General features: G+C 43.5%; 1 protein-coding gene across 1 annotated transcript in view; it reads left to right on the top strand.

Annotated features, from left to right (window-relative positions):
• PEX7 (peroxisomal biogenesis factor 7) overlaps positions 1-19,402 on the top strand; it is an 87,853-nt gene that overhangs the window by 37,761 nt on the left and 30,690 nt on the right. The window contains exons 6-8 of the mRNA XM_075554483.1: positions 144-250; positions 2,075-2,188; positions 3,070-3,125. Of these exons, the coding sequence (XP_075410598.1) occupies positions 144-250; positions 2,075-2,188; positions 3,070-3,125 (277 nt within the window). The remainder of the gene's footprint in view (positions 1-143; positions 251-2,074; positions 2,189-3,069; positions 3,126-19,402) is intronic.

The following is a 19,402-nucleotide window of genomic DNA, read 5'->3' as shown; positions in this document are numbered from 1 at the left end:
ATCAAGCATATTTGTACATCCGTTGCCATCTTCATTTCCAAAACATTTTCTACTTGAAAATGCTTGGTGTAAGCTCCTCTTTTTAACCCCACCCTGATAGAGCCCTTCTTACAGCTTCTTAGTTGTGTTTGTTTTCTCACCAGGTGACCAGACGCTGAGGATCTGGGATATGAAGGCAGCAGGAGTCAGAGTCGTGATCCCAGCACATCAGGCGGAGATTCTGAGCTGCGACTGGTGCAAGTACAATGAGGTACAGTGGTGGCTCCAGCCCGAGCTGCCTAGTTCCTCCTACAATTACAGTGTTTCAGATTTTATTTGATCTTTGTGTGGATCTTGGTTGTGTTCTTGGATGATTACGTTTCATTCAGTCCCTTTCCATCCTAATTGACGACTGTGAGTGACCTGCATTAGCATCAATTGGATTTAGGTGCATATGAAACAGGCAGAAGATGGACCAGAAATTTTCAGAGTTCAGCAGGGCAGCTGTACTTGTTTGTTTTGGGAACCAGCTTTACCCTTTATGTTTTTTTCTTATTTTCTTTTTGCTCTTAACCCCGCCATTTTTGTATCCACCTTTACTTTCACGTATTTTTCACTTTGCTAGTTAAACTGCTGAACTATTTACAACTTGATTTCTAATTTGACAGTTCATCAGGTTTTTAAAATTGTCTGTTTCATCTGTCCCCGAAGCCTGATAAATAAAGTCTCATGCCTCTGTAGCATAGCAGTGTCCATGTGTAACGTCTCTGCAAAGCTTCAGCTCACCGCAGGAGCAGATGGATTAGAAATGGATGATAAAGGGTTGATAGATATTTGTGCACCTGAGGTGCTCTGTGGGCGATGACAAAAATTCCCAGTTTCAAATTAATTAGTGAAAGTTAAAGAAAAGTGCGTTGGCAGAGTTCTTTAAAAAAAAAGAAATAAGATAGTTGAAGGCATAGTATGTACTCCGTTTTTATGCAGTATTTTATCCAGATAACACTTTTAGTGCTGCTGCGTGTGGTTCACATAAATCCCTCTCATGCATGAGTCTTCCACAGAACAGAAGGAAGTTGTCAGATTATCTGTTTTACTTTGAGGAATTTGAAAAATCTTGGTACCTGAGAGTGTTTTTAACATATTTGTTGTAAACATTGAAAATTTTTATATATGCTTATATTTAAGCCCAGCATATTCCACCAGTGAGCGTCGGCTCTCGGTGACGAGGGAAGGGCAGCTGTGGACCAGCACTTGGCCCCCTCAGCCTGGCGATCAGGGGGGCCACCAGCACTCTAGGTGGCAGAGTTAGAAAACCTGACTATTTGCATAAATTTTCAGCTACGATTAAGTTTGAGCCCATGAGACTTAGTGGGGGGGCGGATGGCTGGTTTAGATGTAGCAAAATGCACAAACACTTAATTTATGCTCTTTGCTCTTTTAAACATCCCTAAATTAATTGGCTTCTTCTTTTTCTTCTCCCCCCCCCAATATCTGATAAAACTTCAGGTCATGTTGAAACTTTAAGAAAGTTGAGCTTATTAGTCAGATATGATTTTTTATGTCTTAGATCAGGGGTCATCAGATTTTTTAAACAGGGGGCCAGTTCACTGTCCCTCAGACCCATGGGGGAGCTGGACTATAGTTTAAAAAAAAACAAACTATGAACAAATTCCTATGCACACTGCGCATATCTTATTTTGAAGTAAAAAAACAAACGGAGCAAAAACACCCGGCCGGATAAATGTCCTTGGCGGGCCGCATGTGGCGTAGTTTGAGGATGCCTGTCTTAGCTACTCAATCCTGCTAAAGGTGAGGTGGCCAACTCACTACCCTGTCGGGAAGGACTGCCTGTCCCTGGTGTGTGGCAGTCTCTGGCAGAGAAAGCACAGTGAGTTTTCCCTCATGCCCTGTGAATGTTTGCTTTCCAGTGTTGTTGTTTTTAATTTCTTTCTTGTTGTGGAACTTCTGAAGAATAACTCCTGGGTTCATAGTAAGTAACTACTGGAGAAATAGCGGTTGTTTCCAGTAGGAAAATATTGGTACTGCTTCCCTGAAAAGATACCACAGTGTGCTCTTTTTCCTGAATTGTTTTCAGAACTTGCTGGTGACAGGGGCAGTCGACTGTAGCTTGAGAGGCTGGGACTTGAGAAATGTACGGCAGCCCGTGTTTGAACTTCTTGGTCACAAGTACGCTATTAGGAGAGTCAAAGTAAGTCTTCCTTTTTCTTTTTGTGTATAGAATCTTCCTTATAAATAGGGATATTGGAAACTTCTGTGAAACACCACTTAGTGTTTAGGGGTTGGTGCCTAATGAATTTTCTACGCATGTATTTGTTACCCAGCTAATGATAATGAATATTGAAAGCTAAAATTAGGTAAAATAGTTGAATAATTAGTGACAACTGGGATACTGCAGATAGTCAATGCTTAGGGTTAACTAAAAATTGTTCCCTTATTCCGTCATGCCTGGTCAACTCTTAATATTACATAGTTTTCCATTCCTAGGGAAATTCTCTTTACTTTATTGGAAATGGTATAGAAATAGGGTTAATTTTATTTCCCCTGACTTGATGAATTTTGAGGGGGTGGGGATTGCTTCCAAAACAGTTTACCTGGTTGCGAGGCCACTTCAGTTCACGCTGTTGCTTCTGTTGAGACAAGTTCTACTAAGTCACTGTGGAATACATCTGACTAAGTGACATCGCTCAGTTTTATTTTTCTTCTCATTCAGGGTGAAAGTAAATGATACTTCTTTTTAATGAGACAGCTGAATTTTATGCCAATTTTATGCTCATCTCTTGTGACCCTTCTGTAAGGGGATGTTCAATTGTCTACAGATGGGTTTTGGATCTCCACTCTGCCCCTCCCCCTCACTCACATTGATATGATTTTCTATTTTGGGTCTTAGTGATGCTTTTTGGGGGAGAATGTCAACATAATTGCTGTTCATGAAGATGGATATTTAAGGAGCAGAATATATAAGGAAAGCGTAATTTAAGTTTCTATAGTGTAATGAACTTGACCATTTGAAGTGGCATGTTGTCATTGCAACTAACCTCAGAAACACCCCCCTCCCCCTTTGTTTTGTAGTTTTCCCCATTCCATGCCTCTGTGCTGGCCTCTTGCTCCTACGACTTTACTGTAAGGTAGGTTTCATGATGAAATACAAGGAACATTTTCATATGTTATGAAAGGTAATATGCTTATCGTACTAATATTAAAATAATGTGAGCTGGGCACATTTAAATATTTGCCAGTAGGATTAATGTTACATTGTTCCTGTTTCCATGATCCAGTCACATATATGAGTAAATTCTTTACTATTTGAATATTAGCCAAGACGCTGTTTAAAAGTCTTTTTCCTGAATCTTGTTAAAAAGCCCATCTGTTCTTGTAGTAACATGTTTCCACTGTAAAGGTTGCATAGAAGACTATCTTTTAATGCTATTTTTTTTTAATTTGGAAGTTTTCTTCTTAGATATGATTATATGACTCTTGAGGCTAACTTGGTTATAGATGAAAAGGCACTTGGCATCTGTGCATACATTTTATGCGTGTGCAGCACCCTGGTGGCACAGTGGTTGAAGCACTCAGCTGCTAACCAGAAGGTCGGTGCTGGAACTTGTGGTTTCTCCCATTCCCTGGGAGAAGGATGGGGCAGTCCGGCTTCTGTACAAACTGACGGCCTTGGAAGCCTTGTGGAGCAGTCCTGCTCTGTCCTGTACAATTGCCGTGAGTCAGAATCGAGTGATGGCCATGGGTTCGTTGAGGGGATAGGGTATGTATACCTCCGGCCACTGGGTTCATTCTCTTTTACTCCCTTGTGTATTTACATGTTTGATTACCTCCTAGAGGCCAATACTTCCCAGATATTGTATGTAATCAGAAAGTTATATTTGTAGGCTTTCTGTTTCACAGAATTTACTGGTGTTTTGGGTCACTTACTCACTACCATCAAGTCGATTCCGACTCATAGCAACCCTGTAGGACAGAGTAGACTGCCCCCTGTGAGTTTCTGAGACTGTAACTCTGTATGGGAGTAGATAGCCTTATCTTTATCTGGATTTTGATTAGGGAACCTAATCAATGATGAATTTTTGTGAATGCCCCATGTGCATTTGAGGAGAACTTATATTCTCTCTTCTCAGGATTTAACGATCAATATATAACCATAAACAAAAGTGGCATCAAATCCATTGTACCACTAGGGCTCTTTCTATAATCATAAGGTCTAATTGATTATGTTGTTTAAATCATCTGTATTTTACAAAAATATTTTGGCTTACTTGGTCTGTGTCATGTTGTCCTGTCAAACACAACACTCTACTTTCATAATTCATGGCAATGGCTACACAGATCTCAGACAAGATTCATGATTCAGGGTCTTATTAAGGAAGTGAATAGGTTGCAGTGCAGGTGAGAAATGCTCAGGATACAGATGTTCAGTCAGGACATGTCAAAAAGTTCCTCGGGGTTGCTAGTAAATGCCCAGCGGGCATGCCGCTGCACTGTGAACCTCAACCCAGAGGCATGTACTGTGAGCTCTGTGCGTGTCCTCCATTACGGGCCCAGAGCCACCACACTCCAGGGGCCATTCATTCTCCTGCCCCAAAGCCCTCAGCTCTACTTTCTTTGTGGGCTCCATGCTCAGGCGCCTGATTCTGCTGCTGCTGCTCCACTGATGTCACAGTGTCTTCTGGTTCAAAAAGGGTCCCTACACAGGGATCTGGGGTGCAGAAAACAGCTTCACACCTGGCTCTTGCTGATAGTGAGATTCCAACCTGCTTCTCAGAGGGCTCGTTTTATACCCAGCAGGATGATAACCACATGTATCCTCTTAACAGTTACTCACCTGTGAATCCTATCGGTGTTCTCCCCTTCCCCCACACCTTAGTCCAGCGGTTCTCAACCTCTGGGTCATGACCCCTTTGGGGGTCGAACGACCCTTTTACAAGGGTCTCCCAGTTTATAACAGTAGCAAAATTACAGTGATGAAGTAGCAACAAAAATAATTTTGTGGTTGGGGGGTCACCACAACATGAGGAGCTGTATGAAAGGGTCGCGGCATTAGGAAGGTTGAGAACCGCTGTCTTAGACCCAGTCAGGAAAAGGTAACTTGGTGGGAGTTACAGAGACTCTGGCTAGAAGAATCACCTTTTATAATTCACTGCCCCCGTGCTTGTTATTGTCTCCTTATCCAAGGAGTCTTCAAAAGGTTCATGGACAAATTCTGTGACTTTAATTCCATTTTTCTACAAGGGTTTTGAAGTCCCATTGTGCTCACTTGTTTCCATCTATGTCTTTCTGCATCTCCTGTAGTTTTAAGTTTTTTAAGGGTAGATGCTATGTTATTTGGTAGATACACATCTATAATCTCCATATTGTGGATTGAGGCTTTTAGCATCGAAGAGTTTGTCTACTTATGGTGAATGCCTTTTGGATTTAATTAATTTGAGTTTAATTTAACTTAAATGCCTTTTGATTTTAACTAATGTCATTGCTCTGGCTTTTACATTGTGTCTGTTCTCCGTGTATATATTTTCACATATTTTTATTTTTATGTTTTCTGGTCATATTTAGTGATAAAAACTATCAAGTCCATTATATTTTCTGTTTATTTCTACTTTGTAGGAACATGCAAGGTATTAACATTTAGCACATATCATATAATGTATTGTGTTTCCACTCTTGTTTTAATCTCAGTCATATATACAAATCTTTTTAGCTGAAATGTACCTCTTGGTTTGATGAAGTTCACCTTTTAATGGATTCGTTAAGAAGGGGTCATAGGCACAGAATTCTTATGCGCTCCTTTTTCTCTAGTCTTGATATTTGAAGACATGTAAACCATATCTGATCTCCTCTGTCTGCACAGGCAGGAGAACCCAACAACTCCTCACCAGCCCAAGGCCTGTTTCCTCTGGGCAGAGGTCAGACCTGCCTCCACCCCTGGGCCACCTATCCACTACCACCCACCCCTTTACATTTAGTAATTTGCCTTTGACATTGGTTGTCAGGTAGATTCTGACTGAAGGGCAGCCCCACGTGTGCAGAGCGGGACTGTCCCGCAGGGTTTCTGGGCTGGCAGTCAGTTTTACGTCAGCACACTGCCACACAGCCGCTGGTGCATTCAAACCAGCGACCTGTTAGCAGCTGAGCAGGTAGACCGCTGTGCTGTGTGCTCCTTCTCTGTGAAACAGACGATAGCCAGGGGCTAAGGTGGAGAGCAGATGATTTGAGATTGATAAGGGCAATGAATGTACTAATGTGCTTACCCAAGTGAGGTAGGTATGGATTGTGATAAGAGTTGTATGAGCCCCTAATAAAATGATTTAAAAAACAACAACAGGTGAGCATTCCAGTATCAGGTTACCCACGACTTCCCTATGAAAAAGAAAGCAAGAGCATTTGTAAAAGATTTAGATGTGTGTGTGTTTTGTGATATATATTTATAGTTATTTATAAAGTATTTGTGTACATACATATTTGTAACTCCTTTTCAACCGTTAATAACCTTAGTAGTCTAAGGATAAGAATGCCTTGAATAAATCTAGTCGCCCATTATTGTGTGTTATGATTGGAGAGGTGGAAAAGGTACTTCTTTGGTAGATTTGTTACCCTATGTGATGTGAATTAAATTAAGTTTATCCTCTAAAGCAGTGCTTCTCAACCTTCCTTAGTTCGCGACCCTTTCATACAGTTCCTTGTGTTGTGACTCTCCCTAACCATAAAATTATTTTTGTTGCTACTTCATAACTGTAATTTTGCTGCTGTTACAGACTGGGCGACCCCTGTGAAAGGGTTGTTCAACCCTCAAAGGGGTCTCGACCCACAGGTTGAGAAACGCTGCCCTAAAGAATTTTAAATCTGTCCAAATTGATGACATATTTGTGGTAGAAAAGTAAATAGGTAAGAAATGTGGGTGAATGTGAGCCTATGCACCTTCAAATGATCATTTACCTCATCTTTTTAAGGTCGTTTTAAAGTAAGGATTAACACAAACAGGTCATGCTGCCTGGAACACTGAAGATGTCTCTTACTGATACCTTCTTGTAAATGTGATATTTAACGGTATTCGTTTACTTGTAAAGTAGAGAAATAGCTTTAGCCAGCATATGTGGTGAAACAATCTTCAATTGGCTCGAAGTAATCTTAACAAGGCAGCAGATCCTGAGATTGCTTTTGTCTTGGTCACATGTATGCTGGGGCATTTGTCCTGATGTAGTGTCTTAACTTTGGTGTGGTTGACGGGCTTTTTAGATCCTTATATTTATTAACACAGATTCCCACGGCAGGTCCAACCCTCTCTTTCTTCTCCCCCTTCCCCGTAAAAAAGGTCAGGGAAAGCAAACAGAGTGTAACTGCATAAGTAGGCTGTCTCGTGAACCTTTCATTTCAACCTCACCTCGTCCCTGCACCCACACAAAAGGTCAGCGAGAGCAAATAGATAGGAACGTGGGTGGGTGGAAGCCCCTGAGAGTGTCACGTGGCCCTGCTCCCTCCTCCTTTCCCTGCACTGTTTGGGTACCTCTTGGTCACTCTGTCTATAAAAGCCAGACAACGATGGTGCTTTGATGTGTTTTTTCCCCCCTTCACTTTATGCTTGAAGCAGTCATTAATAAAACTGAGTTTGAAGTGAAAAGTCCAGTGGGGTTGAGAAAGCGTGTTTTCTGAGAACACCCGGGGCTCTATTGCATTTAGATTCATACAGACTGGATTCCAGAACCTTGCCATTTGACACTGGGGGGGGGGGGGGGAGGGGGCGGGCGATTGGACTGGTGTCTGCTCATTAACTACAGTTACAAATAGAAGTAGTAACGTACAGTTAACTGTACTGTGCAGGTTACTGAGAAATGCCTTTGAACTTCATGGTTTTCTTTAGCTATTGGTTCAGATGTTTGTATATGTGAAGTAGTAATTTCCAAGTTTGTTGATTTGCTGTGGATCTGCTCCATGTTCTTTTATATGTCCCCAAAGAGTTTTTCCATTGGATTTGTGTAAATTATAAAAATCTTACCTTGATTATTGTCATACTGGAAAGATCTTTTCATGGAGTATAGCTTAATTTTTCAGGTTAAATGCCAAGTGAAAAATGAAAATAATTTTCTATATAAAGTAAAACAACATACATTAATTAGAAAGAAACATTAAAATTTTTTAAACTTTAGATGCCTTGATTTATAACTGCAGAACATTTTTGGAATTATTTCATACTAACCTTTTTCTTTGAGAATCAAATCCAATTCTAGCCTGATTCATAACCTAATGCACGCACAAGCAGAAGCCGATAGACCTAAAAGGCTGAGGAACGCTAAGCCTAAGTCAGTGCTTTGAACTTTGAATTGTGCTGATTAGACCTAACAGATTTATGGATTTTGCCCGTTAATTTGCTTTATAGATTTTTAAAATTCTGTTATACAGTTTCAATAAGGCCTCTGAGTGGATTTTGTTGTATATATTTATGTTTTTAATGTAGATGTTGCTTTGCCGTATCTTCTATAGTAGATAATCAAAAGAAGATCTAAAATGATAAAAACAAATCGTAGATTCTTGGGGCATATTATTTAGAAAGAGAGCGGACACTGTTAGAAGAAACAACTGAAAGAATTTCTAGTGATTGCCTCTGAGGTACAGGATTTGGGGATTATGGCAGGAGGGGGGGGTGTTTTTTTGTTGTTGTTGTGTGAATTTTCTTGGTTGTGTATTCCTAATAAGCCTTTCAGAGTTTGTTAGCTCAGTGTGCAGTTTGTCATTTGCACAGGAAGAAGCGAATCACCCAGGCACCTCACCATCCATCAGTCTTTCCCCTTCAGCTGTCTGCACTTGCTGTGAGCCTCGTTTGAGCCCGCCAAGCCATGTTCTCGGCTGGTGGCTGTCTGCTCCTTCTCTGAGAGCCGAAGGCTTGAGCAGTAATTCGCCCTTGAGGTCTGCCCTAAAACCTCCATCTCAAACACAGCGGCACTATACATTTGAAATTGAACCCTTAAAGACTCGACTTGATGGGCTGACCTATAGAGAGAATTAAAAAAACAACAACATGTTTTCATCTTTAAAAACAGGCAGAATCCCTTTTCTTTCACTACTGTGTCTGGTGGAGGGATGTGTGAGAGAGAGAGAGAGAGTAGTAACTGAAACCATCTCAAGCCAGCCTCCGTAGGAAAGGGGAGCGTTTCTCAGGATACGAGATTCCTCAGAGCCCAAAACAGGAATGCTCAGGAGCCCAAGGAAGGTCCTGGAACTTCTCTACTGCAGAGGCCTCTTCTTCTGATGGGAGTTTTGTTGTTGTTTTTCCCCACCTCAAGCTTTCATGTGCAGTCAACAGAAAAGAGACCGCCTCTTAGCCTCTGTCTCCCTGTCCTCTCATCCGCCACCACCGTGTCCTCCTCTGGCCCGCAGAGCACTGGAAGCAGTGGCAAATGGTGCAGACACGCCACCATTGGAGAGCCCAGTGGTCCCTTCAGGACTGCTTAAATTAGCGACTGTGCTTGGTGCTGTTAGTTGTCAAATCATTTGCGGCTCACTCGATCCCAGTGCGCAGAGAAGAAGTGCTCTGAAGAGTTCTCACACTTGCCCCCGTAGGAAGCAGAGTGCCAGGCCTGTCTGCAGAAGCCACCAGGGCATGTCTGAGCCCAGCCTTTCGGCTACTACTCGGCGACCCTGCGCTGCTGCAGAGATGTGGGGACACAGTGGTTTATGGTGATAGAGCTTATGAATGACCAAAGCACAGTCCTGCTCACCTCACCCGTTTGTGTTCCTGGGGACGTGTGGGTATTCTCACTAACCTTATGCTCTGGTCCAGTTATGCTTCGCATGTATTCAGACTATTCTTAACATCGAGATATTAATACTGTGTCATTCATAAGGAAGAGTTTTTCTGAATTTCTTTTTCTTTTGTGCAATTTTATTGCCAAATTCTCTTCGGGGTCTTCAGCTTTTCAAATAAGCAGTAAACCATCCTGATAGGAGTTTTCTGGTTTGGTTTGGTCTGAGTGCACTCTCTCCTTTCTGAGATGTGGCATTCTTCGGGAAGTCTTTCTGCATCCATGTGGATCACAGCCATAAATGCCGTCAGAGTGAGCCTTCCATCAGCTTAATGGTTTTCTTTAATTTTTCAGAGTACTCTAGACTGGTACAGCACCCGGTCTTAGTGTGTATTGTTGTGAAGTGGAGTCGGTACCTATAAAATATTAATCTGATTCAAGTTTTAATTTAAAGTATAATTCATTTTGAGAGAGATTCACAGCTCTAAGCTTTCTCATATTCAACCTTGAAAGTTTATAGACATGGTATGATTTCTATATATATATGATTGAGTCATCTCTGCACACTGTCAAATGCATCTGCCAGGTCTAGGTGGTGCATACAGTTAATTGCTTGGCTACCAACTGAAAGGTTGGTGGTGGAACTCACTCCAAGGGAGGAAGAAGACCTGGTGGTTGACTTCCACAAGGGATGCAGCCAGGTTTCTGGGGCAGTTCTATGTCCCACTGGCATGCCTAGAGTTGAAAACAACTCACTGGCACCCGGCAGCAGTAATGTTCTTCAGTTTGTAGGCATTGCGGCAGTTACATAATCTGTTGTCAATTTGAGAGGCTTAAGAGTGAAGGGGTGGAGGTTAGCCTGTCAGCTTGATGACCTTGTTTGGAGTCGTTAAGGAGATAAATAGCTCACTGGAGGCAGGACGCAGGCTGACTCGCTGGGAGACATTGCAGCTGACAAGATACATGGAGCTACACTAGTGTCCTGAGCTGGAGGAGCCACGTAGAGACCCCTGCCAGCGCTGAGGTGCTTATACCACCACTGGATCTACAAGACTTTCCACCCACTGGCCTGTGATTGTCCTTCATTCGGTGTCATTGAATGTGTTTTATGAGTCTGAAGAGGACCTTATAGATAGGTATCAGACATATGGGCTAATATTGAACTTATAGACTTGGTCTGGACTAGGCTGGGATATTTCCTCAATATTCAATTGCTTTTGTATATAAAGCTCTTTCTTATACACATATGTGTGTTTATGAATTTATTTAGTCTACCCAGACTAACTACCCAGACTAAAATAGTCTAGTATTTTTTTTTTCAGTTTTAGAGTTTATTTGATTACTCGTCCCCCCAAAACAAGCACTGCTCCAATCCAACCAGGCAAACAAACAAACCAGCAAAAAAAACCATGAGAATTGACACAATGTTTTTGAGTGACATGCAATGGAAGTTTATAAAACTTTTTCTGGTTTCAAATTTCTATTTTTGAATCTCCTGCAAGAGGGATACAGACAATAAAGTAAGCAATGAGTCCATAGATTCATAGCAAAAGGCGGGAGCCTCTGACTGCCCCCATTGAGTGGTGCTTCCAGAAGAGCTCGTCAGCTGAGAGAGACATCGGTGGAAGAGATAGCAAGGCAACTGAGCGGACGCGCCTAGTGCTCATAGAAACCTATCAGAGATGAAAATGTCTCAATTCCTTGCCAGTGTGGCTCAGCTTCAGTGTGGCTCGTAATTTCTCCAAGGAGTTGGTTTTGAATGTCAGTTTTCAGGTAGGCTCCTGAGGTGAACTCTGGAGTTTTCTGTGTCGCTTGAGAACTTTGGGGGAGACATAGTTTGTCTTCTAGTCCATTTGAACTTTCAAGGAATTCGTCATAGCTACTGGGAGAATGCCAGACTGGCCCACTCATCCTTGTGGAAGCCAAGCCGAAAGAAAAAGGTGAATGACAGCCCCTTTGAGTAAGAAAGCAGTAGGCACCACGTCAGTTGTCTGTGCCCGGGGCTGCCATTCTCAGTGACAACATCGAGATTGCCTTCTCTGAACCTCTCATCATCTCCCACAGGAGAGTGGTCCTCGATGTCTCTACCAGGCAGTCCAATGATGTACTCAGTGGACAAAGCTGTGACAAAAGGCCTCTTTTAAGTGTTAAAAAGCAAAATGCCTCTTTGACAAGTAAGGTGTGCCTGACCCAATTCATGGCTTTTTCAATCCCCTCTTACGGCTGTGAAAGCTGAGCACTGAAAGAATGAGAGAAGATTTGGTGCATGTGAACCGTGTTAGGGGAAATGTTGAATCCATCATGAACCTCCAGAGGAACAAATACAGCAATCTTGGCAGAAGTACCGCAGAATGCTCTGTAGAAGTGGGGATGGCCAGACTTGGTCTTGCTTGCTTAATTTGGACGTGGCATCAGGAAAGACCACTCTCTAGAAAAGGTCAGCAAAGACGAGGGGCACCCTTGATGAGATGGACAAACATTCCAACCCCGTGAGCATGGTGGAGACTCCGGGCTGCCAGGCGTCAGCACCAACTCTACATCGCCTGACAATTCAGCTCTGTACTTTGAAAAGTGTGTGTTTCCCACAGCAGTCAGGATAAGAAAAGCAAGCACTGTGCTGTGGCATTCCGTGTGCATCTTTCTTTCTGAGGACAGTTATGCAAAGTTTGGGGCTGGGTCTCTTCTTTATGCCTGGGAAGCTGGAGCTACCCCTGGCACTCTCTGTTGTGTTTAAGCCGCGGAATGGGAGACGGCCGGCCACTGATACTTGGCGTGCTGAGTTAAGCTGTCTAAAACCATCAGTGCTACTTTTCCTGTGAATGTCTGCGCCTGCTCTGGGGCTCTAAGATTTGGATCCTCCCTAAAGTGTTGCCTTCACTAGTGGTTAGCGCCTCAGTGTGTTAGGGAGTTTGTATTAGTGGCAATGATCTAGATCTAGATCCTCCGGATGTAGTTCTAGAGTAGCGCGATTCCAACACTCACAGTAAGGAGGGAGGTTTATTAGGGAAGTTCTCATGTGACCACAGCCAAGATCACGAAACATTCAGGATCAGAAAATATTGGTCCTCAACAGCACCTTGTCTTTAGCCAGTGGCCCAGTCTCTCGGCAGTCCTCAGCCTCTCAACCTTGTGACCCCTGGTCCCTGATTCTGTGGACCTGGAAGCCAGCCCACTGCGCTGCCTCAGTCTCATAGTCTGGACACCACACTACCGTTCTGTCTATCATGTTCTCTTTGCCTCAGCCTCTGGTCTCAGCCTGACTCTTTGCTCTGTCCTGTGGCCCCCTTGCCACCGCCACTGCTACCTCAGGGCTTGGCCTCTGTCACTTCAATCATGTTCAAAAGGTGGCTCTCCTCCCTTCACGGTCCCTGGAACTTCTGTGCTTCCCAGATGGCTCTTATAGAGAGAGGGGTGGCTGTGAGGGAGGTGTGGGTTTTTCTTTCAGCAGACCATGCCCCCAAGGAAACACTTAGAATACAAACCACCTTAACCCTCCAATCTGGGCTTATAACCACCGGCAGAGGCCATCATGTACAAGTGGGTACCCCCCCCAAAAAAAACAGAAAAAGCTCCATTGGGCTCAACTTTTGTAGTACGCATTTTTCCCGCTAGGTGAGCATCAAACAACTTTCTGAGTTAATGCTCCCAGTGGTGTCGCCTGGGAAAGTTCTTTCTGGTCACAGCGAATATTTTTGTAAAAGCAGTGTCCCTTGAAACCTTGTTTGTAAGTGACAGCCAATTCAAGAGAACAGCATGTGGCTGTGAAATTGTGTTTCCTGCTCGGAAAAGATGCCACAGAAACTTGTGATACTGAACACAGCTAACGAGGACAGCGCTATGGGGAAAACTCAAGTGTACGAGTGGTTTTCTCGTTTCAAAGAAGGTGAAATGTTGATTGATGACAAACCTCGTTCTGGATGCCTGTCAACGTCCAGAATGGATGAAAATGTCGACTCCTAGTGCATTTGGCGTTCGCTCCACCAGGTCAGACTGTAATCAAATTGAGAGGTTCTGAAAAGATTGTGTAACCGTGCGACAAAAAAGGCCCGATTTGTGGCAAACAGACTGGTTTTGCCACCATAACAATGCACTAGGGAGGTGCTGTCTGCCATCCAAACAGATGAGTTTGAGAAGCCTTTCCAGGAATGGAATTGCAGATTTGACCAATGTGTTAAGTATAATGGAGAGTACTTTGAGAGTGATAAGGTTGGTTTGTAAAAAAATTTAAATACTGTATATACTTGAGTATAAGATGACCTGCATATCAACCGAGGCCCCTAATTTTACCGCAAAAACTGCAAAGAAAATGTGCGGAGAAACTCGGCTTATACACGAGTATATACGGGACTTACCTTGGTGGGGGGGGTTCTGCTCTTTTGGAGGGGTACCCTCTCGTAGAATGCATCACAAAGGGTGTGGCTGGAAGGGCCTTAGGAAGACCAGCATCTCAGTGGCTCTCGCCTAGTTAGGCTGCAGCACCCCTTGAGAAGAGATTTCTGGATCCCCTGCGAGCTAGTCAATGCAAATTTCCCATTTCAAGACCCACGAATGTATATTTCCTGAATTCTTCATATCAAGAGTCCTTGAGTCATCATTTGGGTAGCATTTCTTCACCGTATTTATAAGATCAGTTTTTGATATTCATCTTGCCCTCCATAGCATCAGTTAATTCCTTCCATTCATTCATTCATTCATGAAACAATGAGTGCCTTATGCCAGACACCTTTACACATGCATGACATACCCAGGATGCTATCTCTGAATTCAAGGAGCTTGGTCCCTCTCAGGCAGAGACAGATCTATAAGTAAATACATGCATGGAAGAAGTAGAGGTTTCTGGGTAGCACAAGCCATTTGACTGTTAACTGACAGATGATCAGTTCAAAGCCATTCAGCAGAAAGAAAGCTTGGCAATCTGTGTCCATCAAGAGGCCAGCCGGGAAGCCCTGGAGCTCCGTTCCACTCTGTGACACATGACAGCATGAGTCCGAATCGACTCCACTTGGTTTGGTTTTTGGTTTTGTACAGACTGTGGTAGACGCCAGAAACTTCTCCCCCCACCCTTTATGAAAGGTCTTCAACATTAATGAGTTCCCCTATTCTGCTAATCACCAAGTCTTACTAATTTTTTTCTTCCTAAATATATCTTCAAGCCATTCATCAGCCATTCCCCATCATCACTGTCCCTTTCTAAGACAAGCTGCTGCTGCCTCTCTCCCCTATTTTGGCTGCTCATCTCCCCACACAAACCCTTGAGCCCCGTAAGTCTGCTGTTCTCATAATGGCAGGGTCACGCTTAAAAGACAAAGCTGAGACCCTATTAATGGGAGGCATTAAAGATACGGGCTTGTGGCACAGTAAATTATGCTTCTCCTACCCAGTTTTTGTAATTCCCACCAAATGAGCAGGTGGGAACATGCAAATAGAGTGTCTGAAACTCTAACACGAGGACTGGTCGATTTTGCTATCCAACTGAGTATAAAATGAGAAGCTAAAGGGCCTCGTGACTGAGAGGCAGAGGACCAGAGAGAAGCATGTCTGTGACATGACTGAGAAGAGGCGCTAGAACCCAAAGCACTATATCCTTAGCATTTCTGAGCCTGAGTTGTAACTTGCTCACTTCGCCAATGAACCCTCAAAACCATGAATATTTTCTGAGAGTTCCATGTGGCCACAGCAAAGAATCGCTGAACCCAGCAGAAGAGGAGAGGCTGCTGTGGGAGGGAGGGGGCGTGTCAGGATAGGTAGAGGAGAAAAGGAGGTGGGATGTCTGACCTCCCCTTCAGAGGGGTTAGCTGAAGGCTGAAGCTGATGATGAGTCTCCTTCTGCCCCCTTGAGAAGTCAGAGGGGGCCAGACACATGTGCACCCCAAGTTCACAGGGGCTGAGGGAAAGGGAAAATCTCATCACTGTCACCACATTAATTTTTCTGTAAATTTAAAACTAATGTAAAATTTGACTTGTATTCCAAGAAGAACAAGTTGATCATATCAGTCGGCTCCTTAGCACCCTGTAGTGACTTCATTTTATACTTAATAGAAAATTCTAAATTCTTCACCAGGCCTGTGTGACTTAGAATGCTCTGCCGTCCCTGGCCCCCTCGGACCCTCAGTCAGACTCTGTGCCCTGCTGACTCCGAGCAGGCTATTTACTCTGCCTGGTGGCTCCACCTCAGTCTTCAGATTTGAGCTCAGTGTCTCGTCTTCAGGAAATCATTTCCACCGTGCCTATGTGGCACTCGGTAATTGTAATTGTATTTGTGTTTTGGTAGCATTTGTCAGTCTCACTAAACTAGGAACTGCAGGAGGGCCACGGTTATGGTTTTGGTCTCTGACTCAGTGCCTGCAACATAGTAGGTCTCATAAATTAATGAATGAGTAATTAAGAGAAAAGCTCTTGTTTTTGCTTGTTCCTCTAGGGACTGCTAGACTCGGCGATGTTATCGGAGGTAATTATAATAGTGTAATTTGTTTAAGACACACTAAAACGAATGTGCATGAAGGCGTTGTAAAAGACTTGAATTACTTCCCAATCCATTTTTATAGTCAAGAATGACACACAAAGAACTCATGAAAACTCTAAGAACACGACAGAAAAAGGAAAATAAAATTGTTTTTAATCTTCTGAATTTCAGAAGTGTTAGTATAAAGGCTTCAAATTACATTTAAGTAAAGTCAAAAAGTAATTTCATCATAATTCTAAAATAGTTTCGATATTTTATTTAATATGGGGCTGCATACTTTCTTTGTTAAAAAAATTGTAGAGTCAGAGGCAAAAAGTAATTCAGCCAAGACATTGTATTATGGTTATTGTTTCTCTCCATTTCCAATTTGAGTGAAAAATGTTCCTTCAGTTATGTAATATTTTTTAATCATTGGAGCCATGTCCTATGAGAGAGCTTAAATAGCCAGTGATTTTATCAGCAAAGAGACAAAAAGGCACCAACTAGTACATATGCTGGACCAAGACAAACATTTCACTTAAAAGTCATGGACCTTATTTGACCATTTAATAATAAAATGTAGCCTGGTTTCTCCCAGTGGAAAAGGGGCCCATCTCACTTGAATGGCAGTTTGATGACGGTCCCTGGGAGTCTAGAACTTACAGCGCTCCCTGACTGCAAATACAGAAAGTCTGGGAGAAATGCCCACTCTCGCTTGGCTGCACCTCCTGACAGCTCACCCCTTCCTGGTGCAACTTGGATGGGGAAACAGAAAGATTCTGGAAGTGTTGTAAGAATGCCATTTGGGGCAACATCTGACCTCAGACATCAGGTGAGGAGTGAGAATCAAACTCAACATCAGCCCTAGACTGAGTCCCAGGAGGTAGAGGTGAGACATGCCTCGACCGTGCAGCTTTCTTTACCAATCAGTGCTGACAACCACCATCCCTCACACACACACACACACACACACACACACACACACACACACACACACACACACACTGTGCTCCTTAGCTGGGCTGGATAATTTGCTGCAGTGGACAAACAACTCGCAGACAGTACTCACGAGTATAGGGTTCACTAGGGGGAAGGTATTGTAATATCTTGTATAATTAGTGCTCTTTATTTTATTTCTCTGGATTCAAATATCCATTGCAATGGCTCCACAGAACTCAAAGCCAAAATTCACGATTAAAGGGTATGCCAGTGAGAAGTGCTCCGGGTTGAGCTGTGTTATCAGGACAAATTACAACGTTCTGTCAAGTCTACCAATAAATGCCTAAAGGGCATACCACTCTGCTTATAAGCTTAAGATCTATGGATCAGCAAACCCAGCAGAGCCAATGCACTCCAGCAAGCCTCACCCCAAGGCTCTCAATTCCCCTTCTGGGAGTCAGCAAGTCCACTTCCCTAATTAAGTGTCCAGAGACAACCTACTCTGCCAGCTAGCCTCCTGCCCAGAGCTCTCAGCTTGGCTTGCTCTGTGGCTTGAGAAGTCCATCACTCTTCCATGCTCTGGCTCCTGGTTCTGCTGCTGCTCTGTTGGCAGTTTTGCTCCACTCCTGGCTCTTGCTGGTAATGAGATCGCTTCTCCTGCTTCTCAGGTGCATGGTGGCACTTCAAGGGATCCTGCTCATAATTAGTCACAGGTAAATCCCATCAGTATCTTTCTCAGCCTTCGTACAAGAGCCATGCAGGGAAAGGTCGTCTGGTGGAAGTGAGACTGGCTAGAAGAACCACGTTAAATAGTTCCCTGCCCTGCAGTTATCAGGATGAGAAATGTTCAGGTTGCATCTTCAGGCAGAAGCACCTCTTTGTCTGGTCCTCACCGTTGACTTCTGCCCTCTTTGGGCAATGTTACAAAGCTGCTTTGGGGCCGCGGATAATGCCCTAAAGACACTCCCCTCACTTTAAGTCTCAGCCCAAAGTTATTCTACTCTAGCTCCTGTTTGTCCACAAACCTAGCTCCCCTGATGAAGTGTCTGGCGGCACCCCACTCTGCAAGCGAGCCTCCTGCCCACAGGTACTCAGCCAGCCCGCCGCATCCCTTGGGTCAAGAAGCCCACCACTCTTTCATGCTCTTACTCTTGGCTCTGCTGCCACTGCTCGTCTGATGCCACACTCTCACTCCGGGAGGGTCATCACAGCGGTCTAGCGATCCAAAATGCCCCTTCTGCTCCTGGCTTGTCTTTCTGAGCAAGAAAGTGAGGCCCCGTTTCTGCTTCTGAGTTGGCTCATTTTAAACCCAACGAGGATGGCACAGCTGACCAATCCTCATGGTAACAGTTCTATACACCCTAGCTGCATTTGATATTTGATAGTTTTGACAAGCTAGTTTGGTTTATTATTTTTTAAATGATAAATATTCATATGGACACTTCTGATTTTCCTAGTTATTTTTTAATTGCTTCACCAATGTGGTCTTTTTTTAATCAATGAACTTTTAAATTATGAACTAGATGAGTGGTTTATATTTCAGACTCTCAACACTGCATTCAACAATTCAAACCACTTATCAGCCCCCACGCCCATATTCTGTGCTCCCCACGCCACCCACACATACCCTGATTCCACTTAGGGACCTCTGTCCTCCTCCACACCCAAGTCTATACCTTCTTCTTTTTTGTCTATACCTTCTTTACACCCAAATCTAACCACACTGCTAGGCTGGTGTTCCATCTTCCCACCTTTGCCCTTCCTCCTTGGGAACCTGTGTGCTTTGGTTTGCTGCTCTTTGGCTTGGTTGTTATCCTTGGAGCAGTGGTCTCTTACAAGATTTACCCCTTTGTGATTGACTAACTTCAGCAGCCTCATGTTCTCCAGGTCCGTTCATGTCGAGGTGTTCCGTGGTTTCATCATCGTTTTTAGGATGTATAGTATTTCCTTCTGTGTCTGTACCAAAGTTTCTTTATCCATTATTCTGCCAATGGGCTTTTGGGCTGCTTCCAGCTTCTTGCTCTTGTGAACAGTGTTGCGGTGAACATAGGAGCATATCTGTCTGTTCATGTTTTGGCTCCCACTTCTTCTTTAGGGTAGATATGCAGCACAGGGATTGCTGGGTCGTATGGGTTTTCTATTTCCAGCTCTTTGAGAAGGCACCGTGTTGCTTTCTGCAATAGTTGTACATCTTTACAGACTCACCAACGAGGTATGAGTGTGCTAATCTCACCACACTCTACCTAGCATTTGTTCTTTTCTCTCAGTTCATGTCCTTTCC

This window comes from Tenrec ecaudatus, chromosome 7 (assembly GCF_050624435.1).
Source record: "Tenrec ecaudatus isolate mTenEca1 chromosome 7, mTenEca1.hap1, whole genome shotgun sequence".
NCBI classification, from domain to species: Eukaryota; Metazoa; Chordata; class Mammalia; order Afrosoricida; family Tenrecidae; genus Tenrec; species Tenrec ecaudatus.
The sequence above is the reverse complement of the archived record's forward strand: the minus strand, read 5'-3'. Positions and strand labels throughout refer to the sequence as shown.